At 44.2% G+C, this 25,000-nt stretch overlaps 2 protein-coding genes across 2 annotated transcripts in view; one reads left to right on the top strand and one right to left on the bottom strand.

Annotated features, from left to right (window-relative positions):
- LOC135546636 (protocadherin Fat 3-like) overlaps positions 1 to 25,000 on the top strand; it is a 333,832-nt gene that overhangs the window by 57,480 nt on the left and 251,352 nt on the right.
- Positions 18,131 to 25,000, bottom strand: part of LOC135545089 (sericin 1-like) — an 18,429-nt gene continuing 11,559 nt past the window's right edge. The window contains exon 6 of the mRNA XM_064972729.1: positions 18,131 to 19,052. Coding sequence (XP_064828801.1) covers positions 18,131 to 19,052 — 922 coding nt within the window. The remainder of the gene's footprint in view (positions 19,053 to 25,000) is intronic.

Raw genomic sequence — 25,000 nt, forward strand, 5'->3', positions numbered from 1 at the left:
TCTTGTATTGAACACAGATCATCCCGTCTTCAATTTGATCTATTATTTACGTTAAAAAATACCTAAAGTTGTATTACAAAAGTAGTTTGAAATGTTTTGGCAAAGTTTACAGGTAACTTTTGAGATATTTTGTTGCTGAAGTTGGAACCGGTGTTTTTCTGGATCAAACGCGCCAATTAAATTGACATTTTGGATATATATCGACGAAATTAATCGAACAAAAGGACCATTTGTGATGTTTATGGGACATATTGGAGTGCCAACAAAAGAAGCTCGTCAAAGGTAAGGCATGAATTATATTTTTGTGTCGCGCCTGCAGGGTTGAAATATGCTTTTTCTCTTTGTTTACGGAGGTGCTATCCTCAGATAATAGTATAATTTGCTTTCGCCGAAAAGCCTTTTTGAAATCTGACATGATGGCTGGATTCACAACAAGTGTAGCTTTAATTTGCTATCTTGCATGTGTGATTTAATGAAAGTTAGATTTTTATAGTAAAAAGTAATTTATTTTAATTTGGCGCTCTGCATATTCCCTGGCTTTTGGCCAGGTGGAATGCTAGCGTCCCACATATCCCAGAGAGGTTAACCTTCTCTGGGATATGTGGGATGATAGGGGGGTTAGTCTAGTTTATATTTTCTATGTCGGGTTCTAGGTTGTTTTTTCTATGTTGGGGTTTTGGTATGATTCCCAATTAGAGGTAGCTTGCTATCGTTGTCTCTAATTGGAGATCATACTTAAGTAGCATTTTTCCACCTGTGGGTTATGGGATATTGTTCATGTTTTGAGTTAGTGTTGTAGTCACAGTTCGTTGTTTGTTAGTTTATTGTTTTGTCTTTGCTAAAGTTTCACTTCCTTAAAAAATTATGTGGAACTCAATGTATGCTGCGCCTTGGTCTGACATTCATTCCAACGAACGTGACAGCGCGTTTAATCCAGTAATCCAAATACACAAAGTCCAGACGAAAAGTCAAAAAAGTTCCATTAAAGTTCGTAGAAACATGTCAAACGATGTATATAACCAATCTTTAGCATGTTTTTATCATAAATCTTCAATAATATTCCAACCGGACAATTCCGTTGTCATTAGAAAGGAAAGAGAACGAGTGTCGCACTCACGGCCATGCGCGAGACTAAACCAATGTCTTTCAGCTTGACCACTTGTTGAAACAGCTCTTATTCGATCCCCTTTCACAATACATTGACGTCCACTGGAAGCCTTAGGAAGTGCAATCTGACCTCACAGACACAGGATATTGGATAGGCTATCACTTAAAAAAACTACAAACCTCAGATTTCCTGCTTCCTGGTTGGATCTGGCTCAGGTGTTTGCCTGACATATGAGTTCTGTAATACTCACAGACATTATTTGACCAGTTTTGGAAACTTTATAATTGGTAGAATTGGATAGAAAACACTTATCCTAGCTTCTGGGCCTGAGTAACAGGCAATTTACCCTGGGCACGCTTTTCATCCAAACTTCCCAATGCTGCCCCCTATCCCAATCAGCCATGTTGTTGTCATCCCGCTAGGACCTGTTTTCAGCGTATTAAGTCTCCAGTTAGTAACTGGTGCAACGTTTGTATGTTTATCCTATGTTCCCATTTAATGAGGTAGTAAATAAATAATTCAACCAATTTGATTAGTACTGAGTCCAAAGTAAGGCTGGGTTTTTTGCAGATGCAAGGAGGTTACGACTGATCAGAATGATGATATGAGACGAGATTATGATTATAGACGTGATAGGTAAAAACCTTTTAGAGTTTCATTCAGGAGATGGTAACTCTTTAAAGAACTGCTCTCGTGGTGCCCCAGATCCTAATGAGTTAATAGGTGCATGATACATTTACTCAGGTAACGATTAAACATAGTTAGTTAATTAGATAATTAACAGTCTTCAGTTTAATGTTAATGTCACAACAAAAATACTGTACACCCTAATAAAGTACACCCTAATACAGTACACCCTAATACTGTACACCCTAATACTGTACACCCTAATAATGTACAGTACATACGTTTCCCTTGAAACTTTCATAGAGAAACAGTCTCTGATACTGTTGAGTTGTACACACTCTAGAGTGGAACCTTCTTTGACAGTCATAAAGACGACAAAATATTCCAAGTTGCCTTGCAACCCTTTAATTTATTCATAGTACAGTATATATACAGTATTTCTGCTGAGACATGCTTTTAAATGGAAGTGTATTGGAACAGTTAGCATGTCATTGCCCCCTCCCATCTCTACCCCCCCACCCCCACAAACCATAGGTGGAACCAAGTCATTGTTTTACAAGTCACAAGTAAGTCTCAAGTCTTAGCACTCAAATCCCAAGTTAAGTCCCAAGTCAAGACAGGCAAGTCCGAGTCAAGTCTCAACTCAAGACTGACAAATCCCAAGTCAAGTCTCAAGTCCTATACTTTGAGTTTCGAGTTATAATGTGCTCTTCACCAAATGTAATACCATTTCATATTTTTAACAAGAGTGAAAGTTAGTATATTACATTTATGCAAATCATGAATGCTTTTAAAAACATATATTTTTTTAACTTTCCAAATAAACGTTATTATTTCTTTGGAAAAACATGGTTATGAGAAAAATATTGTAGTGCTCTCTCTCTCTCTCTCTCTCCAGATATACTCTAGACACCGAAAACAATCCTGCCATAAAGTTACACTCATTTATTAAAAGGTACATCAAAACATCTGCTACTGAACTTCAAGTAGGCCGACAATTTGAAAACTGGCCTGAATGTCTGACAAAGAAAATACAGATCCCAAAGATGGGAGATAAAACCTGAACATGGAGAATGTGTGTGTGTGTGTGTGTGTGTGTGTGTGTGCTGCATAAACAGTTACATTTTTTATCTTATCTCAGGGCCTTATGATGCATTGCATTTGCAAAAGACCCAAATTTGGAAAAAGTCTGTCAAAAAATAATGAGCGACGGCATTAGCACCGCACCGTCCCCCCGTCATCCATTCCCCAACCCCCATAGCGATCGACTGACGAGGCTGGCTTGTACACAATCTTCCAAACTTAACTCACTCACACACACACACACACGCCCTCTCTGTGAGTGGTTCAGCAGGCTAATGTATGTCAATGGTTTTAGGAACAGCAGTGACATCAGGCAGGATTTAGGCTACCAACTGCCTAGCCAGTTGTAGCTCATTCTTGGGTGCAATGATCACGGTCCCGCACTGACTGACTGTGTGGAGGCTCATTGATTAAACGTTACGTTAGCCTAGACGCTACACTCGCAAAGTTATAAACTCAGCAAAAAAGGAAACTTCCTCTCACTGTCAACTGAGTTTATTTTCAGCAAACTCCTTGCATCTTTCTTTGGTGTTTTTCAGAGTCAGTAGAAAGGCCTCTTTCGTGTCCTACATTTTCCTAACTGTGACCTTAACTGCCTACCGCCTGTAAGCTGTTAGTGTCTTAACAACCGTTCCACAGGTGCATGTTCATTAATTGTTTATGGTTCATTGAACAAGCATGGGAAACAGTGTTTAAACCCTTTACTTTGAAGATCTGGGAAGTTATTTGGATTTTTACAAATTATCTTTGAACGACAGGGTCCTGAAAAAGGGACGTTTCTTTTTTTGGTTTATATAGCGGTCGGCTATATTAGCCATACCGTTCTTTGTGCAGCTTCAAATGTCTAACAAAGTTGGAAATTGCTGTGCCTCTGTCTGTAATTTTGCAAGTTGCAATCTGTTTTTTGTTGATACAGCGTAGTCTTTATAACCAAAAATAATAATAATCTTCCCAAGATTTCCGTCTGAATTCACCCACCGACGTTCCTCTGCACTGCCACGCGCAACTTTTTCTCCGCTGGCACAAATTTGATGGACTGCTGTCCGATTCAAACTGTAAGCCGTTAAATTAAAAGTTGATGCACTGCACACGTTTGTTTGCACAAGTCCAAGTTAAATCACGAGTCATTGGTATTAAAGTCAAAGTCGAGATGTCAAGTCATTTTGAGTTTGTCAAGTCGAGTCTAAAATCATCATATTTGTGACTCGAGTCCACACCTCTGCCACCAACCATGCCATCAATGCTGAAAATCATCCTAGGTGAAACACTGGAAAGGCTTAGTCATGTATACATGTATTTATGGCCCTCCCATGGGTTCCCTCTCCTGTTCTTCTGTCTCTCTCTCTCTCTCTCTCTCTCTGTCTCTCTGTCTCTCTGTCTCTCTGTCTCTCTCTCTCTCTCTCTCTCTCTCTCTCTCTCTCTCTCTCTCTCTCTCTCTCTCTCTCGCTCTCTCTCTCTCTCTCTCTCAATTCAATTCAATTCAATTCAAGGGGCTTTATTGGCATGGGAAACATGTGTTAACATTGCCAAAGCAAGTAAGGTATATAATATATAAAGTGAAATAAACAATAAAAATTAACAGTAGACATCACACATACAGAAGTTTCAAAACAATAAAGACATTACAAATGTCGTATTATATATATATATATACAGTGTTTTTACAATGTGCAAATGGTAAAGGACACAAGATGTGTCCTTTACCAAACGTGTGCAGTGCATCAACTTTTAATTTAACGGCTTACAGTTTGAATCGGACAGCAGTCCATCAAATTTGTGCCAGCGGAGAAAAAGTTGCGCGTGGCAGTGCAGAGGAACGTCGGTGGGTGAATTCAGATGGAAATCTTGGAAAGATTATTATTATTTATGGTTATAAATACTATGCTGTATCAACAAAAAACAGATTCTCTCTGTCTCTCTCTCTCTCTCTCTCTCTCTCTCTCTCTCTCTCTCTCTCTCTCTCTCTCTCTCTCTTATCCGTTGATTCTCATCACAATAATCTCTGCTTCTCTGTCCAGCTGAACATCAGTATGTGTGTGTTTAGTTAGTATGCTACATTAGCATTTGAATTGCCCCGGGCGCCATTGAGATGCAGTTGCTATTGGCAGCCAGCTGCTTTGTATCAGACTGGTCATTCTAGAGGCTGGTGGCTGGTCGACATTAACTCACTTTATGTTGCTGCTATCATGGTCCAAACACACCGAGACAGTTCCCCTGTATATGGCCTCGGTATTGTTATTTTATTGTGTTACTTTTTATTACATGTTTTACTTCAGTTTATTTAGTAAATATTTTCTTAACTCTATTTCTTGAGCTGTATTGTTGGTTAAGGGCTTGGTAAGTAAGGTTTTCACGGTAAGGTCTCCACCTGTTGAATTTGGCACATATGACAAATAAAATGTGATTTGATTAGATTTTTGTGCTCTCTGCTCTCTAGGCTTGGGGCTAGCAGGACATAAGCCATATCGGGCTGCTTGACGCTAACTGGTTTGACGTGACTACTGGTAGGCATTTAAATTGACTAGCCTAGTAGGCTATGGTTACAGTAAGATCTTGATTGACGGTAGCAGCAGCTCTCGTTTCTGTTTCCTCCTGATCATTTCATTAAGGCCATTCAGTTTCAACAGAACATATGATTGGGTGTTGTGTCGATGCCAATATCACACAGCCAATCAAATAGGAGCAGTCATGTTTTATTAGATCACAGTATACCTAATAAAATCAGAGAGCATTAATGCGTTGTCATCCAGGACTGGGTAGATACGTGTAGATAGCTGATATACACTGAGTGTACAAAACATTAGGAACACCTTCTATTTCCATGACATAGACAGAAAGATATGATCCTTTATTGATATCGCTTGTTAAATCCACTTCAATCAGTGGAGATGAAGAGGAGAACACAGGCTAAAGAAGGATTTTTAGGCCTTGAGACAATTGAACCATGGATTGTGTATGTGTGCCATTCAGAGGGTGAATGGGCAAGACAACAGATTGAAGTGCCTTTGAATGGCGTATGGTCGTAGATGCCAGGGTTTTTCATGGTCAACAGTTTCCTGTTTGTATCAAGAATGGCCCACCACCCAAAGGACATCCATCCAACTTGACACATTGGAGTCAACATGGACCAGCATCCCTGTGGAACGCTTTCGACACCTTGTAGAGTCCATGCTAGGCTTGGGCGGTAAACCATATATACCGTGTACCAGGGTATTTGGAAATAGCCACGTTGAAACTTTTCTTTGAAGTTTTTCAATCAATTTGAATATTTGTAACAGTTGTTTTTGTAAATAGCTGCAGTCAATTGTTCAATGCGCTATGAGACAAATCAGAATGTGTTCTTATTTCACCTGTCACATTATTTGACATTATGAAGCTTACTTAGTTCCCCTGCACAGTTGAGCCTGTTTGTGATTTTTTTAAATGTATATTTATTTCACCTTTATTTAACCAGGTAGGCCAGTTGAGAACAAGTTCTCATTTACAACTGCGACCTGGTCAAGGTAAAGCAAAGCAGTGCCACACAAACAACAACACAGAGTTACACATGGAATAAACAAACATACAGTCAATAACACAATAGGAAAAAAAGTCTATATACAGCATGTGCAAATGAGGTAGGATAAGGGAGGTAAGGCAATAAAAAGGCCATAGTGGCGAAATAATTACAATTTAGCAATTAAACACTGGAGTGATAGATGTGCAGAAGATGGATGTGTAAGTAGAGATACTGGGGTGCAAAGGAGCAAAATAAAAAATAACAGTATGGGGATGAGGTAGTTGGATGGGCTGTTTATAGATGAGCTATGTACAGGTGCAGTGATCACTGAGCTGCTCTGACAGCTGGTGCTTAAAGTTAGTGAGGGAGATATGAGTCTCCAGCTTCAGTGATTTTTGAAATTCATTCCATTTATTGGCAGCAAGGAAAGGCTGCCAAAGGAGGAATTGGCTTTGGGGGTGACCAGTGAAATATACCTGCTGGTGCGTGTGCTACGGGTGTGTGCTGCTATGGTGACCAAATAGCAGAACAGGAGAAAGCGGGAGCAGGTGAGTCCAGCTGTGTATTGACAGGGGGCGCGTTTTATGTGGAAGGTCAAGAGTGTTGTTTGGTGATCAGGGGCATGCAACTATAGTTTTCCTTCACAGAACATACATTAATGCAACACATTCAGCAGAAAACAGTTTCATTTTCATCAGATGGCAACAGAAGTACAACACTATTTGGCTGGCAGCCACACAAATAAATGAGCTTACAATGAAAAGCAAAAACGATGCATGGTCATCATATTTCTAATGTTTTGACCTATCACAGAAAGAATGTAGCTGGCTATCGTTTTGCTTAAAGTTAATCTTGGATTTTACCGGAGGGAAATAGGCTGGTTACACCGAGAAAAGTACAGAGGAAGTAGCTACACATCAGTCAGAGCTCTATCTGCTAATAGAATGCCTGTTTGTGAATTCTTATCCGAGTTTTGAAGTGCAACTGAAGCCAAAAAGTAGTCTGATGCAGGAATTACAATAAGAAGCATTTTAGATCTGTGTTTACAAAACGCAGCAAGATATTTCTAATACTTTTAATATTTATGTGTTCTCATGACACCTAGTTTAACTTGCTATCTAAGTAAGTGACTGAATTAATAAGGTGACTGGGTATCATATTGTGTTAGCTTTCTGACGTGTTTGAGAAGGCAAAGCCCTTTAGTTGAGTTATTTGTACAGCTGCCACTGCTATCTTGATTTTCTTGCATTTTTTCTCCTCTCTGTTCTCAGCCTGTCTGCTCCTCCCCACTCTTCTCCAAGCAGAGCAGGCTCGTTGCCCTAGCGACAGACTCCACACAGACACAGCATGTAGACATGCTGCTGGAGAGCCAATTCTGCATGTGTCAAAACTTTGTTCATTTGCACAATGTCACTTGCTCATATTAGCTTGTAAATGTCCAAACTCACCAAAAATTACATTTGGTGGCTCCTACATACACATTACCAGTCAAAGTTTTGGACACACCTACTCATTCCAGGGTTTTTCTTTATTTTTACTATTTTCTACATTGTTGAATAATAGTGAAGACATTAAAACTATGAAATTACACATGGAATCATGTAGTAATCAAAAAAGTGTTAAACAAATCAAAATATATTTTATATTTGAGATTCTTGCCTTGATGACATCATTGCACACTCTTGGCATTCTCTCAACCAGCTTCATAAGGTAGTCACCTGGAATGCATTTCAATTAACAGGTGTGCCTTGTCAAAGGTTAATTTGTGGAATTTCTTTCCTTCTTAATGCATTTGAGCCAATCAGTTGTGTTGTGACAAGGTAGGAGTGGTATACAGAAGATAGTCCTATTTGGTAAAAGACCAAGTCCATATTATGTCAAGAACAGGTCAAATAAGTAAAGAGAAACGACAGTCCATTATTACTTTAAGACATGAAGGTCAGTCCATCTGGAAAATTTCAAAAACTTTGAAAGTTTCTTCAAGTGCAGTTACAAAAACCATCAAGCGATATGATGAAATTGTCTCTCATGAGGACCAACACAGGAAGGAAGACCCACCGTTACCTCTGCTGCAGAGGATGAGTTCATTAGAGTTAACTGCACCTCAGATTGCAGCCCAACTAAATGCTTCACCGAGTTCAAGTAACAGACACATCTCAACATCAACTGTTCAGAGGAGACTGCGTGAATCAGGCATTCATGATCGAATTGCTGCAAAGAAACAACTATTAAAGGACACCAATAAGAAGAAGAGACTTTCCTGTGACAAGAAACACAAGCAACAGACATTAGACGGAAATCTATCCGGTGGAAATCTATTTTTGGTTCCAACTGTCGTGTCTTTGTGAGACACAGAGTAGCTGAACGGATGATCTCTGCATGTGTAGTTCTCACCATGAAGCATGGAGGAGGAGGTGTGATGGTGTGATGGTGTGGGGTGCTTTGTTGGTGACACTGCCTGTGATTCATTTAGCATTCAAAGCACACTTTGTTTTACTACCTTTATTTAACTAGGCAAGTCAGTTAAGAACAAATTCTTATTTTTAAAGACGGCCTAGGAACAGTGGGTTAACTGTCTTGTTCATGGCTACCACAGCATTCTGCAGCAATATGCCATCCCATCTGGTTTTCTCTTATTGGGACTATCATTTGTTTTTCAACAGGACAATGACCCAAAACACACCTCCAGGCTGTGTAAGGGCTATTTGACCAAGAAGGAGAGTGATGGAGTGCTGCATCAGATGACCTGGCCTCCACAATTACCCGACCTCAACCCAATTGAGATGGTTTGGGATGAGTTGGACCGCAGAGTGAAGAAAGAGCAGACAACAAGTGTTCAGCATATGTGACTCTCCACCTGGATTCGGTCTTATGTAGCAAAATGTGAAATGGTATTTTTTACATTGGATAAAAGTAGAGACTCAGAGCTACAAAATGGTATATCATACAATGCATTTGAGGAACAATGGCAAAGTAATTCTGCTTTGAAAGTTGTTCAACTTGTAAGCTCACTTTTGAGAAATTGGCCTTTGAATATTTGGTATCTAGTGAAGAGCTCGTTCACACCCTTTTAAGCTTTAGCCCCACCCATCTCGTTTCACTCTCGGAGCTTTAGCCCCACCCATCTCGTTTCACTCTCGGAGCTTTAGCCCCACCCATCTCGCTTCGCTCTCGAATCTTTAGCCCTACCCATCTCGTTTCACTCTCGGAGCTTTAGCCCCACCCATCTCGTTTCACTCTCGGAGCTGACAGATATAGGGGAGGTAATAACATGTGATGAGGAACTGACAGATATAGGGGAGGTAATAACAGGTGATGAGGAACTGACAGATATAGGGGAGGTAATAACAGGTGATGGGGAACTGACAGATATAGGGGAGGTAAGAACAGGTGATGGGGAACTGACAGATATAGGGGAGGTAATAACAGGTGATGAAGAACTGACAGATATAGGGGAGGTAATAACATGTGATGAGGAACTGACAGATATAGGGGAGGTAATAACAGGTGATGAGGAACTGACAGATATAGGGGAGGTAATAACAGGTGATGGGGAACTGACAGATATAGGGGAGGTAATAACAGGCGATGGGGAACTGACAGATATAGGGGAGGTAATAACAGGTGATGGGGAACTGACAGATATAGGGGAGGTAATAACAGGTGATAAGGAACTGACAGATATAGGGGAGGTAATAACAGGTGATGAGGAACTGACAGATATAGGGGAGGTAATAACAGGTGATGAGGAACTGACAGATATAGGGGAGGTAATAACAGGTGATGAGGAACTGACAGATATAGGGGAGGTAATAACAGGTGATGGGGAACTGACAGATATAGGGGAGGTAATAACAGGTGATGGGGAACTGACAGATATAGGGGAGGTAATAACAGGTGATAAGGAACTGACAGATATAGGGGAGGTAATAACAGGTGATGAGGAACTGACAGATATAGAGGAGGTAATAACAGGTGATGGGGAAATGACAGATATAGAGGAGGTAATAACAGGTGATGAGGAACTGACAGATATAGGGGAGGTAATAACAGGTGATGAGGAACTGACAGATATAGGGGAGGTAATAACAGGTGATGAAGAACTGACAGATATAGGGGAGGTAATAACAGGTGATAAGGAACTGACAGATATAGGGGAGGTAATAACAGGTGATGAGGAACTGACAGATATAGAGGAGGTAATAACAGGTGATAAGGAACTGACAGATATAGGGGAGGTAATAACAGGTGATGAGGAACTGACAGATATAGGGGAGGTAATAACAGGTGATGAGGAACTGACAGATATAGGGGAGGTAATAACAGGTGATGAGGAACTGAAAGATATAGGGGAGGTAATAACAGGTGATGAAGAACTGACAGATATAGGGGAGGTAATAACAGGTGATAAGGAACTGACAGATATAGGGGAGGTAATAACAGGTGATGAGGAACTGACAGATATAGAGGAGGTAATAACAGGTGATAAGGAACTGACAGATATAGGGGAGGTAATAACAGGTGATGAGGAACTGACAGATATAGGGGAGGTAATATCAGGTGATGAGGAACTGACAGATATAGGGGAGGTAATAACAGGTGATGAGGAACTGACAGATATAGGGGAGGTAATAACAGGTGATGAGGAACTGACAGTTATAGGGGAAGTAATAACAGGTGATGAGGAACTGACAGATATAGGGGAGGTAATAACAGGCGATGAGGAACTGACAGATATAGGGGAGGTAATAACAGGTGATGGGGAACTGACAGATATAGGGGAGGTAATAACAGGCGATGAGGAACTGACAGATATAGGGGAGGTAATAACAGGTGATGAGGAACTGACAGATATAGGGGAGGTAATAACAGGTGATGAGGAACTGACAGATATAGGGGAGGTAATAACAGGTGATGAGGAACTGACAGATATAGAGGAGGTAATAACAGGCGATGGGGAACTGACAGATATAGAGGAGGTAATAACAGGTGATGAGGAACTGACAGATATAGGGAAGATAATAAACAGGTGATGAGTGAGTCCAGGTGAATCCAATATCACTGATGCGTGTGACGAGGGAAGGCAGGTGTGCTTAATAGATGGAAGGAGTGTGTGAAGCAGGGCAGCCTGGTGCCCTCAAACGCCAGGGGGGGGGGCAGACGTGACACTTAGTCTGAAGATGTAATCCGGAGACAGGTGTATTCTCCATCTCTTAAACTATCATAATCAAATTCCACTGATTTCAAAGCTTGATCCTCCAGAAGTGGAGAGCAACACTTATGCAGCTCCACTACACAATATTTTTTTTTTAAAGCCGTGTTCGACAGGATTACCAACACAGACTGACCAGCTCAAATAGACAGTAGGCTTGAATATATCAGACCAATCCGAACTCCTCTCTCGGCATGTCCAGCCCTCTCATTATCTCTGCTAATCATGGCTAGTGGGAAGTTTGCCATTTTCTTCTATTTGTATTTACAGATGGCATAGATGTTTGTTATTAAGGCACATGAAAGTTCACATGTTCGAGAAGGCATTTCTGGCCAAAAACTCATCTGGCTAAAAACTACATTTTACATTCAAATGGCTCTCCTGTGAAGTTGTGACTTGAGACATATGCCTAATTTCATGAATCGGGTCACATATGTGGGAACTCCTTCAAGAGTGTTGGAAAAGCATTCCTCATGTAGCTGGTTGAGAGAATGCCAAGAGTGTTGGAAAAGCATTCCTCATGAAGCTGGGTGAGAGGATGCCAAGAGTGTTGGAAAAGCATTCCTCATGAAGCTGGGTGAGAGGATGCCAAGAGTGTTGGAAAAGCATTTCTCGTGAAGCTGGGTGAGAGGATGCCAAGAGTGTGTAAAGCTGTCATCAAGCCAAAGGGTGGCTACTTTGAAGAATCTAAAATCAAAAATATATTTTGATTTGTTTTACAGTTTTCTGGTTACTACATGATTCCGTATGTATTATTTCTATAACGACACAAGGTGAGACCCAGATGCAGACACAGGAGGCAGATGGTTTGAGTCTCTGATATTTATTGAACAGCGAGGGGCAGGCAAGAGGCAGGTTGAAGACAGGCAAGAGTTCATTACCAGTTCAGAGTTATGGTACAGGGCAGCAGGCAGGCTCAAGGTCAGTGGCAGGCAGAATGGTTAGGCAGGCGGGCTCAGTGTCATGGGCAGGCAGAATGGTCAGGCAGGCGGGCTCAGTGTCATGGGCAGGCAGAATGGTCAGGCAGGCGGGCTCAGTGTCATGGGCAGGCAGAATGGTCAGGCAGGCGGGCTCAGTGTCATGGGCAGGCAGAATGGTCAGGCAGGCGGGCTCAGTGTCATGGGCAGGCAGAATGGTCAGGCAGGCGGGCTCAGTGTCAGGGAAGGCAAAAAGGTCTGAAAAAAAGGAGGACTAGAATACGCTGGTTGACTTGGCAAGACAAGACGAACTGGCAACAGACAAACAGAGAACACAGGTATAAATACACTGATGGTAATAGGGAAGATGGGCAACACCTGGAGGGGGGTGGAGACAAGCACAAGGACAGATGAAACATATCATGGTGGGACAATTTCATAGTTTTGATGTCTTCACTATTATTCTACAATGTAGAAAATTCAAAAAAAAAAATAAAGAAAATCCCTTCAATGAGTAGGTGTTTCCAAACTTTTGACTGGAACTGTATATGAATAACTTCATGACCTTTATTGTCTGTCTTTGCAATTTTTATTATTATTGCTTATTTTTTAGGTGGTTAGTTTATTTTTGTATTTTTGTATTTTATATTTACAATTAGTTTATTTTTGTTTGCATTTGTTAGCATTAGCCTCCATAGAAATTCGCTTTACTTGTGCTTATTTTGTTAGCATTCTAGTAATAGACGCCCAATGGGCTTTTTTTGCAGGTTATTTTGGTGCACCCTTTGGTACTAAATCGGTAATGCCGTATGTCCTGGGGTGAAAGAAGGACAGTATGACTATATGGATATCTGGATATCTCCAAACCCTATTCCTTGCCCTAACAAAATGAGGCTGTTCTGAGGGCAAAGGGGGGCAACTGAATTGTAGGAGCGTGTTCTTAATGTTTTGTACACTCAGTGCATTGTATCACTTCACCTTCGCTACACACGCATACAACACACACCAATTTATCATCTCTCACACACACGTACTCTACACACATACATGTGTGTCAGAAGGCTCTGACGGTGATGGGTGTCTGTCATGATTTAATAACCTGGCTGCCATTTTGGAATGTCAGCAGTAAAGATGTATTGTTAATTAGGTGGAAGCTGTCCTCTTGACCTGCTGTGTTTGGGAGTTTGTGCGTGTGTGTGCATGCACTGATGTGTTTTTGTGTGTAGGTGTTCGTGTTCGTGTGTATGCATGCACTGACGTGTTTGTGTGTGTGGGTGTGTGTGTTCGTGTGTGTGTAGAGGGTTGGTGGTGGCAGCCGGAGATTGGATTGGTTTCTATTGCAGTGTTTTCCCCCTTTTCTGGATGTGCCTTACATTTCAACAACACACACACACACACACATACACAATTGTAGTCTTGTACACACACTCCTACGCACACACACACACACACACACACACACACACACACACACACACACACACACACACACACACACACACACACACACACACACACACACACACACACACACACACACACACACACTCCCTCTGATTCAGTACTGAGTGGATGGCTCAATGTCGCAGCCTTTACAAACAGTGGTTCGGAGAAGAGAAAACAAAACACAGGGTGCATTATGAGGTTTGCCAAGTTTCATGATAACGTTTGCTTTGTTCAACTTTTTAAAGGTCAATGTTGAGGATGCATTAATAATCAGGTCGCATTTTTGAGTTTATCTTTCCAAGGATAACCTGGCCTGTGTGTCGTTAGTCATGTCTAGTAGAAAGCCTGGTCTGTGTGTCGTTAGTCATGTCTAGTAGATAGTCTGGCCTGTCTGTCGTTAGTCATGTCTAGTAGATAGTCTGGCCTGTGTGTCGTTAGTCATGTCTAGTAGATAGTCTGGCCTGTGTGTCGTTAGCCATGTCTAGTAGATAGTCTGGCCTGTCTGTCGTTAGTCATGTCTAGTAGATAGTCTGGCCTGTGTGTCGTTAGTCATGTCTAGTAGATAGCCTGGTCTGTGTGTCGGTAGTCATGTCTAGTAGATAGTCTGGCCTGTGTGTCGTTAGTCATGTCTAGTAGATAACCTGGCCTGTGTTTTGTTAGTCATGTCTAGTAGATAACCTGGCCTGTGTTTTGTTAGTCATGTCTAGTAGATAGCCTGGTCTGTGTTTTGTTAGTCGTGTCTAGTAGATAGCCTGGTCTGTGTGTCGGTAGTCGTGTCTAGTAGATAACCTGGCCTGTGTGTCGGTAGTCGTGTCTAGTAGATAGCCTGGCCTGTGTGTCGGTAGTCGTGTCTAGTAGATAGCCTGGCCTGTGTGTCGGTAGTCGTGTCTAGTAGATAGCCTGGCCTGTGTGTCGGTAGTCGTGTCTAGTAGATAGCCTGGCCTGTGTGTCGGTAGTCGTGTCTAGTAGATAGCCTGGCCTGTGTGTCGGTAGTCGTGTCTAGTAGATAGCCTGGCCTGTGTGTCGGTAGTCGTGTCTAGTAGATAGCCTGGCCTGTGTGTCGGTAGTCGTGTCTAGTAGATAGCCTGGCCTGTGTGTCGGTAGTCGTGTCTAGTAGATAGCCTGGCCTGTGTGTCGGTAGTCGTGTCTAGTAGATAGCCTGGCCTGTGTGTCGGTAGTCGTGTCTAGTAGATAGCCTGGCCTGTGTGTCGGTAGTCGTGTCTAGTAGATAGCCTGGCCTGTGTGTCGGTAGTCGTGTCTAGTAGATAGCCTGGCCTGTGTGTCGGTAGTCGTGTCTAGTAGATAGCCTGGCCTGTGTGTCGGTAGTCGTGTCTAGTAGATAGCCTGGCCTGTGTGTCGGTAGTCGTGTCTAGTAGATAGCCTGGCCTGTGTGTCGGTAGTCGTGTCTAGTAGATAGCCTGGCCTGTGTGTCGGTAGTCGTGTCTAGTAGATAGCCTGGCCTGTGTGTCGGTAGTCGTGTCTAGTAGATAGCCTGGCCTGTGTGTCGGTAGTCGTGTCTAGTAGATAGCCTGGCCTGTGTGTCGGTAGTCGTGTCTAGTAGATAGCCTGGCCTGTGTGTCGGTAGTCGTGTCTAGTAGATAGCCTGGCCTGTGTGTCGGTAGTCGTGTCTAGTAGATAGCCTGGCCTGTGTGTCGGTAGTCGTGTCTAGTAGATAGCCTGGCCTGTGTGTCGGTAGTCGTGTCTAGTAGATAGCCTGGTCTGTGTGTCGGTAGTCGTGTCTAGTAGATAGCCTGGTCTGTGTGTCGGTAGTCATGTCTAGTAGATAGTCTGGCCTGTGTGTCGGTAGTCGTGTCTAGTAGATAGCCTGGCCTGTGTGTCGGTAGTCGTGTCTAGTAGATAGCCTGGTCTGTGTGTCGGTAGTCGTGTCTAGTAGATAGCCTGGCCTGTGTGTCGGTAGTCGTGTCTAGTAGATAGCCTGGTCTGTCTGTAAGAAAATTATTTTAATTATCCCGCTTTCCTAAATTCAAGGCTGTCTATTGGTATTACATGAATTACAGTGGACTGAATGCATGGGGCCGTAAAGCCAGAACTACTGCAGATACGGGTATCACAGTCCACTCAGTACAGCTTGCTGTTTACACAGTCTGTCTTCGCCATCTTTCTTTGTCTGTCTGGTCTGCATTTCTTTCTCTGGCTCTGTCTCTCTCAATCTTAATTCAATTTCAATTTAAGGGGCTTATTCTCTTTGTCTATCTCTCGCTCTCGCTCTCAATTCAATTCAATTCAAAGTGCTTTATTGGCATGGGATACATATGTTTACATTGCTAAATTCAGTGGAATAGATAATCAATAAAAGCGAAGTAAACAGTAAAAAATGAACAGTAAACATTACACTCAAAACAGTTCCAAAAGAATAAAGACATTTCACGTCACGTTATGTGTTTCAGTGTTGTAACGATGTGCACATAGTTAACGAACAAAAGGAAAATAAATAACCATAAATATGGGTTGTATTTATAATGGTGTTTGTTGTTCACTGGTTGCCTTTTTCTTGTAGCAACAGGTCACACATCTTGCTGCTGTGATGGCACACTGTGGTATTTCACCCAGTAGATATGGGAGTGTATAAAAATTGGGTTTGTTTTCGAATTCTTTGTGGATCTGTGTAATCTGAGGGAAATATGTATCTCTAATATGGTCATACATTGGGCAGGAGGTTAGGAAGTCCAGCTCAGTTTCCATCTCATTTTGTGGGCAGTGAGCACATAGCCTGTTTTCTCTTGAGAGTTGGGGCTGCCTATGACGGCCTTTCTCAATAGCAAGGCCCTGGTCACTGAGACTGTACATAGTCAAAGCTTTCCTTAATTGTGGGTCAGTCACAGTGGTCAGGTATTCTGCCATTGTGTACCCTCTGTTTAGGGCCAAATAGCATTCCAGTTTGCTCAGTTTTTTGGTCAATTATTTCCAATGTGTCAAGTCATTCTCTTGGAGGTTTCTCATGATTTGGTTGGGTATAATTGGTTTGATCTCTCTCACACACACACACACACACACACACACACACACACACACACACACACACACACACACACACACACACACACACACACACACACACACACACACACACAGACACGACTGTTTCATTATTTTTGTTTTGTCTCCTAACATCTTGTTCCTGCACGCCCCTGGGGGAAGGTCGGGGCGATGAGTTTTCCTTGGCCCAGAGAAAATGTCGGCTCGTCTGGCCACTTCATAAATAAAAGATCCCTCACGTAACGGCCTTGTGAAAAAGGAGCCCCCTTTCTTTTCTCTCACCCTAAACGGTTTGTCAGACCTCAGCCACTGCCCCTCCCTTCCCCTTTCCCACCTCTTCCTCTAACCTCCATCCCATCCAGCCTTCTCACATTCCCTGACACCCCTCCCTCCCAGTTTCTATACTGGGGGCTCCTGGGATGGCCCAGAGCGACACTGTTAAGCGGCGTTCCATAGAAAGACAAACCCCACAACCTCTAACGGCCCGGGAGCCTTCAGACTATCAATCAAATGTATTTATAAAGCCCTTTTCAGCTGATGTCACAAAGTGCTGTACAGAAACCCAGCCTAAAACCCCAAACAGCAAGCAATGAAGATGTAGCACAGTGGCTAGGAAAAACTCCCTAAGAAGGCCAGAACCTAGGAAGAAACCTATAGAGAAACCAGGCTCTGAGGGGTGGCCAGTCCTCTTCTGGTTATGCAGGGTGGAGATTATAACAGAACATGGCCAAGATGTTAAAATGTTCATAGATGACCAGCAGGGTCAGATAATAATAATCACAGTGGTTGTCGAGGGTGCAACAGGTCAGCACCTCAGGAGTAAATGTCAGTTGGCTTTTCATAGCCGATCATTAAGAGTTAGAGACAGCTACTCTATTCAGAGTAGAACAAACAGACATTGGGGGGGGGAAATCAGAGGTAGGGGACATGTTTTGAGGTAGGAAGCAGGTTCTGAGGTAGGGAGCAGGGTCTGAGGTAGGGAGCAGGGTCTGAGGTAGGGAGCAGGGTCTGAGGTAGGGAGCAGGGTCTGAGGTAGGACACAGGTTCTGAGGTAGAAAGCAGGTTCTGAGGCAGGGGGCAGGACCTGAGGTAGGGAGCAGGATCTGAGGTAGGGAGCAGGATCTGAGGTAGGGAGCAGGATCTGAGGTAGGGAGCATGGGAAAGATCTGAGGTAGGGAGCAGGATCTGAGGTAGGGAGCATGGGAAAGATCTGAGGTAGGGAGCAGGATCTGAGGTAGGGATCAGGATCTGAGGCAGGGATCAGGATCTGAGGTAGGGAGCAGGGGAAGGATCTGAGGTAGGGATCTGAGGTAGGGAGCAGGCTCTGAGGTAGGGAGCAGGCTCTGAGGTAGGGAGCAGGCTCTGAGGTAGGAAGCAGGCTCTGAGGTAGGAAGCAGGCTCTGAGGTAGGAAGCAGGCTCTGAGGTAGGAAGCAGGCTCTGAGGTAGGAAGCAGGCTCTGAGGTAGGAAGCAGGTTCTGAGGTAGGGATCTGAGGTAGGGAGCAGGACCTGAGGTAGGAGCAGGATCTGAGGTAGGAGCAGGACCTGAGGTAGCGAGCAGGACCTGAGGTAGGGAGCATGGGAAGGATCTGAGGTAGGGATCTGAGGTAGGGAGCAGGTTCTGAGGTAGGGATCTGAGGTAGGGAGCAGGACCTGAGGTAGGAAGCAGGCTCTGAGGTAGGAAGCAGGTTCTGAGGTAGGGATCTGAGGTAGGGAGCAGGACCTGAGGTAGGAAGCAGGCTCTGAGGTAGGAAGCAGGTTCTGAGGTAGGGATCTGAGGTAGGGAGCAGGATCTGAGGTAGGAGCAGGATCTGAGGTAGGGATCTGAGGTAGGAGCAGGACCTGAGGTAGGAGCAGGATCTGAGGTAGCGAGCAGGATCTGAGGTAGGAGCAGGATCTGAGGTAGGAGCAGGATCTGAGGTAGGAGCAGGATCTGAGGTAGGGATCCGAGGTAGGGAGCAGGATCTGAGGTAGGAGCAGGATCTGAGGTAGGAGCAGGATCTGAGGTAGGAGCAGGATCTGAGGTAGGAGCAGGATCTGAGGTAGGAGCAGGATCTGAGGTAGGAGCAGGATCTGAGGTAGGGATCCGGATCTGAGGTAGGAGCAGGATCCGAGGTCGGAGCAGGATCCGAGGTCGGAGCAGGATCTGAGGTAGAAGCAGGATCTGAGGTAAGAGCAGGATCTGAGGTAGGAGCAGGTGGGAGGGACCTGGCAGCAGAGACCATGGACTCGGGTGGTCTGGTCTATGTTTGAGCCTCCCTCTCAGTCTCACGTTTGTCTAACACACAGCTCCTGGGGACACGTGGTGACCCAGTCAGCATACACACACCAGGACCACAGGGTTCTCATTTAGCTGCAGAAAGGTCTCTCGCTCTTTCTCTTTCTCTCACACTCTCTCTCTCCCTCTCTCTCCTTTTCTCTCTCGCTCTCTTTTCTTTCTCTTGCTCTCTCACTCTCTCTCTCTCTCTCTCTCTCACTCTCTCTCTCTCTCTCTCTTTCTCTTACTATCTCTCACACTCTCGATCTCTCTCTCTTTTGTTCTCTCTCACTCACACTCGCTCTCTCTCGCTCTCTCTCTTACACTCTCGCTCTCTCTAACACTCACACTCTTGCTCTCTCTCTCTCTCTCACACACACACTCTCTCTCTCTCATGCTTTCTCACACTCACTCACTCACTCACTCACTCTCTCTCTCCTCTCCTCTCCTCTCTCTCTGTCTCTCTCTCTCTCTCTCTCTCTCTCTCTCTCTCTCTCTCTCTCTCTCTCTCACACACTCACTCTGTCTCTCTCTCTCTCTCTCTCTCTCTCACACACTCACTCTCTCTCTCTCTCTCTCTCTCTCTCTCTCTCTCTCTCTCTCTCTCTCTCTCTCTCTCTCTCTCTCTCTCTCTCTCATGCTTTCTCACACTCACTCTCTCTCTCCTCTCCTCTCCTCTCTCTCTGTCTCTCTCAGAAACCCTTGCCTCTGCAGAGAGACGGTGAGGTATCATCCAGCCATCTCCCAGCCTAGCTTTAGGGGAATACCAGTAGCACTGTGCTGAATAAAAAAAGTATGTGTGAATTTGCATGGGCATACAGTAGCTATAGAACTAGCTACATGTTAACCTTGCATTAGCCAATATTGGGATGTGCTATATTATGAATATCTATGAGCATGTTCATAGATATGTGTGGAAATGAATATGTATGAATGGAAATGGGTTGGAGTAATACTACATTGAACTGGCTCTCTGGTTGTTCAAACACCACATGACCAGAGACAGGTAGGCCTAGTGACGAGTCTATCCTTTCCTCACCTGCCTCAGAGTCAACTGTGAGTGTGTGAGTGAGTGTGTGAGTGAGTGTGTGAGTGAGTGTGTGAGTGAGTGAGTGTGTGAGTGAGTGTGTGAGTGAGTGTGTGAGTGAGTGAGTGAGTGTGTGAGTGAGTGTGTGAGTGAGTGTGGCGAGCGAGAAGTAGCCTACTTGTCTCATAAAAGGCCATGGTGTGTCGGAGTCTGTGGCCCTGCTCTTACTGCAGGTGAAAACACTCTCTCTCTCCTGCCTGTGCTGAAGTATAACAGCAGTTGTCCTTGGGTCTCAAGTATCATCTTTCTTCCCTTTCTTCCCTTTCCCATGTTTTATGGACTGAATGTAAGCAACAGCGGATCTCTGAGAGCAGGAGATACGGCTGCTCACTGTAAGTGCTGTACCACTGTGAGGTAGAAAACAGGTGATCCATCATCCGTTATCACAGTGATGGAGAACCAACAACCCCCACCTCTCTCTGCATTATAAGAAACTGTTACTCTTCTCTCAGAGCATATATATATATATATATAATCTATATAGAGAGAGAGTGTGAGAGAGTGTGAGAGAGTGTGAGAGAGTGTGAGAGAGTGTGAGAGGGTGTGAGAGAGAGAGAATGTGAGAGGGTGTGTGAGAGTGAGATAATCACTGTATCAGTCACAGCACAACAGGGTACTTCCTCTACTTAGGCTGTAGTCCATGGTCAATGCTGTTCTATATTGTGTTACTTCTTGGTTTGTGGTTCCCTCCTTTCTGACAGATCAAGTGTCTCATTGGGCCAGACTCTTCCTGTGATGAATAGGGTTAGTAGCTGAGTGTGAAACCAGGTACTAGGGTAACATTTAGGTAATGGGAGAAGGTCATTTTCATTTTTTAAATTTTTTAAAAATTTTACTTTACTAGGCAAGTCAGTTAAGATCAAATTATTATTTTCAATAACGGCCTAGGAACAGTGGGTTAACTGCCAGTTCAGGGGCAGAACGACAGATTTGTACCTTGTCATCTCGGGGATTTGAACTTGCAACCTTTACTAGTCCAACGCTCTAACCACTAGGCTACCCTGCCGCCCCAGTGTTAACACAGCAGCTCTATCCCTCTTTCCCTAAGTGATTTACCAATCTCTCTCTCTCTCTTTCTCTCTTTCTCTCACACACTCTGTCTATCCCTCTCTCTCTTTATCTCACTCTCTGTCTATCCCTCTCTCTCTCTCTCTCCATCTCTCTCAATCTCTCTTTCTATCCATCTTTCTATCCCTCTCTCTATCCCTTTATCTCTCTCTCTCTCTCACTCTCTCTTTCTTTCACTCTCTATTTCTATCCCTCTCACTCTCCCTCTCTCTATCCCTTTATATCTCTCTCTCTCCCTCTCGCTCTCTCTCTCTCTCTCTCACTCTCTCTCTTGCTCTCACTCTCTCTCTTTCTCTCACTCTCTCTCTCTTACACTCTCTCTCTCTCAATCCCTCCTCAGGGACCCAGAGTGATTAAACAGTGCATGTCCACACGGGAATGAGGGAAAGAGAGAGAAAGAGAGAGGGAATGAGGTAAAGAGAGAGGGAATGAGGGTAAGAGAGAGGGAGATATAGGGAATGAGGGTAAGAGAGATGGAGAGAGAGGGAATGAGGAAAGAGAGAGAGGGATAGAAAGAGAGTGAGAGAGTGAGAGCGAGTGAGAGGGAGAGAGAGAGAGAGAGGGAATGAGGCTAAGAGAGAGGGAGAGAGAGGGAATGAGGGAAAGAGAGAGAAAGAGAGAGGGAATGAGGGAAAGAGAGAGGGAATGAGGAGGGAGAGTGTGAATGAAAGACTGCCTTTTGGCTACCCTTCTGCCCCTGTCTGAGATAAGGCATGCTACACTAGGTGTGTTTGTGTACACTGTGTGTGTGTGTGTGTGTGTGTGTGTGTGTGTGTGTGTGTGTGTGTGTGTGTGTGTGTGTGTGTGTGTGTGTGTGTGTGTGTGTGTGTGTGTGTGTGTGTGTGCGTGTGTGTACACTGTGTGTGTGTGTGTGTGTGTGTGTGTGTGTGCGTGTGCGTGTGTGTGTGTGTGTGTGTGCGTGTGCGTTTGTGTGTGTGAGCAGGGGTGGAAAAGGTAATTGTAATAATGTATTTGGTTTTAAATATACTTAAGTATCAAAAGTATGTAAAAGTACAAATAATAAAACATTCCTTATATTAAGAACACCAGACGGTACCATTTTGTTATTTTTTTAAATGAGGGATAAGCAGGGGGGCTCCAACCGTCAGACATCATATAAATGAAACATGTGTGTTTAGTGAGTCTTCCAGATCAGAGGCAGTGGGGATGACCAGGGATGTTCTCTTGATAAGTGAGTGAATTGGGCCATTTTCCTGTCCTGTTAATCATTCAAAATGTAACAAGTACCTTTGGGTGTCAGGGAAATTGTATGGAGTAAAAAGTACTGTCACGTCTACTCAACCTCTCTAACGTCGCTAGTTTATTCATTGTTACGCGCACCTGCGTCTCATATGACTCACCTGGACTCCATCACCTTCCTGATGACCTCCCCTATATCTGTCCCTCCCTTTGGTTGGTTCCCCAGGCGTTACTGACTCTGTGTTTGCCTGTAAGCTACTCATTCACTCCCTGTACTTGCTTCCCGACTCCCAGTGTACACGTTACAAGTACATACTTTTCTTTAGGAATGTAGTGAATTAAAAGTATTACGTTTTCAAAAATATAAATAGTAAAGTACAGATACCCAAAAAAATACTTAAGTAGTACTTTCAGATATTTTTACTTAAGAACTTTACATCACTGTGTGTGAGAGTGTGTGTGGGCCCTGAATAACATGATTTATTACCAATGAAACCCATAAACATCACAGTACTTAAGGACAAAACACAGAACAAAGAATAAGGAAGAGAGATGAACAGGAAAATAAAGGGGGAAGAACAGAGAGGTACAGTAGAAAGGCGTGTGAATAGGTGGATTTCACACTAGAATCCCCCTCCTCCCCCCAATCCCCCACAGCGTCCCAGCATGCTATGCCACTGGGACTGAATGACAACACATGAAATATGGACATCATTACCGATGGCTAAAGTCCCAATTAAACCAAGTCCCTGCTGCTTTTCTCTCTCCTCCATCCCTCACTCCCTTCTCTCCCTCCCTCCCTCCCTCTCCTCCTTCATTGAAATGACGTCTTCCAGCGAACATCAGTGACCTGCTTCCCAAGCGGAGCGACTGTAAATCTCCCGGAATGGGAAAAGCAGGAGGGTTCCAGCAGCAACACAAACCAGGCTGGCTTCCTGAATGGTGCAATTCTTAATGGCAGCTAATACGTTAGCCCTGGAGTATATCTCAGCATTCCTAGCGCTACTGTGTGTGTGTGTGTGTGTGTGTGTGTGTGTGTGTGTGTGTGTGTGTGTGTGTGTGTGTGTGTGTGTGTGTGTGTGTGTGTGTGTGTGTGCGTGCGTGCGTGCGTGCGTGCGTGCGTGCGTGCGTGCGTGCGCGTGGTGTTCCTCCAACCTGTAATGAGGTCAGATGTTATTTATCCATTGGTTTTCTGCCATCTATCCTTCTGACAAGGGCCGCTTATCCTATTAAATCTACTCCACACACACACAGACACACTGGTTGGTTAGGGAGTGTCAAGAATACCACCGAACGTGGCTCACCTTCCTGTTCGGGTGGCCCTCGCCGGTCTATTAGCTGCCACTGAAGGTGGCTCCACTTCCTGCTCGGGTGGCGTCGGATGTTATTTATCCATTGGTCTTTAGCTGCCACTGAAGGTGGCTCCACTTCCTGTTCGGGTGGCCCTCGCCGGTCTATTAGCTGCCACTGAAGGTGGCTCCACTTCCTGCTCGGGTGGTGCTCGGCTGTCGTCGTCGCCGGTCTATTAGCTGCCACTGAAGGTGGCTCCACTTCCTGTTCGGGTGGCCCTCATCGGTCTATTAGCTTCCACTGAAGGTGGCTCCACTTCCTGTTCGGGTGGCCCTCGCCGGTCTATTAGCTTCCACTGAAGGTGGCTCCACTTCCTGTTCGGGTGGCCCTTGCCGGTCTATTAGCTGCCACTAAAGGTGGCTCCCCTTCCTGTTCGGGTGGCGCTCGGCGGTCTATTAGCTGCCACACCAATCGTCGGTTTTCGCTGTCAGGGTTTGTGTAACTAGGTTTTGGGTTTTCGCTGTCAGGGTTTGTGTAACTAGGTTTTGGGTTTTCTCTGTCAGGGTTTGTGGAACTAGGTTTTGAGTTTTCTCTGTCAGGGTTTGTGGAACTAGGTTTTGGATTTTCGCTGTCAGGGTTTGTGGAACTAGGTTTTGGGTTTTCTCTGTCAGGGTTTGTGGAACTAGGTTTTGGGTTTTCTCTGTCAGGGTTTGTGGAACTAGGTTTTGGGTTTTCTCTGTCAGGGTTTGTGGAACTAGGTTTTGAGTTTTCTCTGTCAGGGTTTGTGGAACTAGGTTTTGGATTTTCGCTGTCAGGGTTTGTGGAACTAGGTTTTGGGTTTTCTCTGTCAGGGTTTGTGGAACTAGGTTTTGGGTTTTCTCTGTCAGGGTTTGTGGAACTAGGTTTTGGGTTTTCTCTGTCAGGGTTTGTGGAACCAGGTTTTGGGTTTTCTCTGTCAGGGTTTGTGGAACTAGGTTTTGGGTTTTCTCTGTCAGGGTTTGTGTAACTAGGTTTTGAGTTTTCTCTGTCAGGGTTTGTGTAACTAGGTTTTGGGTTTTCGCTGTCAGGGTTTGTGTAACTAGGTTTTGGGTTTTCTCTGTCAGGGTTTGTGTAACTAGGTTTTGGGTTTTCGCTGTCAGGGTTTGTGTAACTAGGTTTTGGGTTTTTGCTGTCAGGGTTTGTGTAACTAGGTTTTTGGTTTTCGCTGTCA

Source organism: Oncorhynchus masou, chromosome 9 (genome assembly GCF_036934945.1).
Source record: "Oncorhynchus masou masou isolate Uvic2021 chromosome 9, UVic_Omas_1.1, whole genome shotgun sequence".
NCBI classification, from domain to species: Eukaryota; Metazoa; Chordata; class Actinopteri; order Salmoniformes; family Salmonidae; genus Oncorhynchus; species Oncorhynchus masou.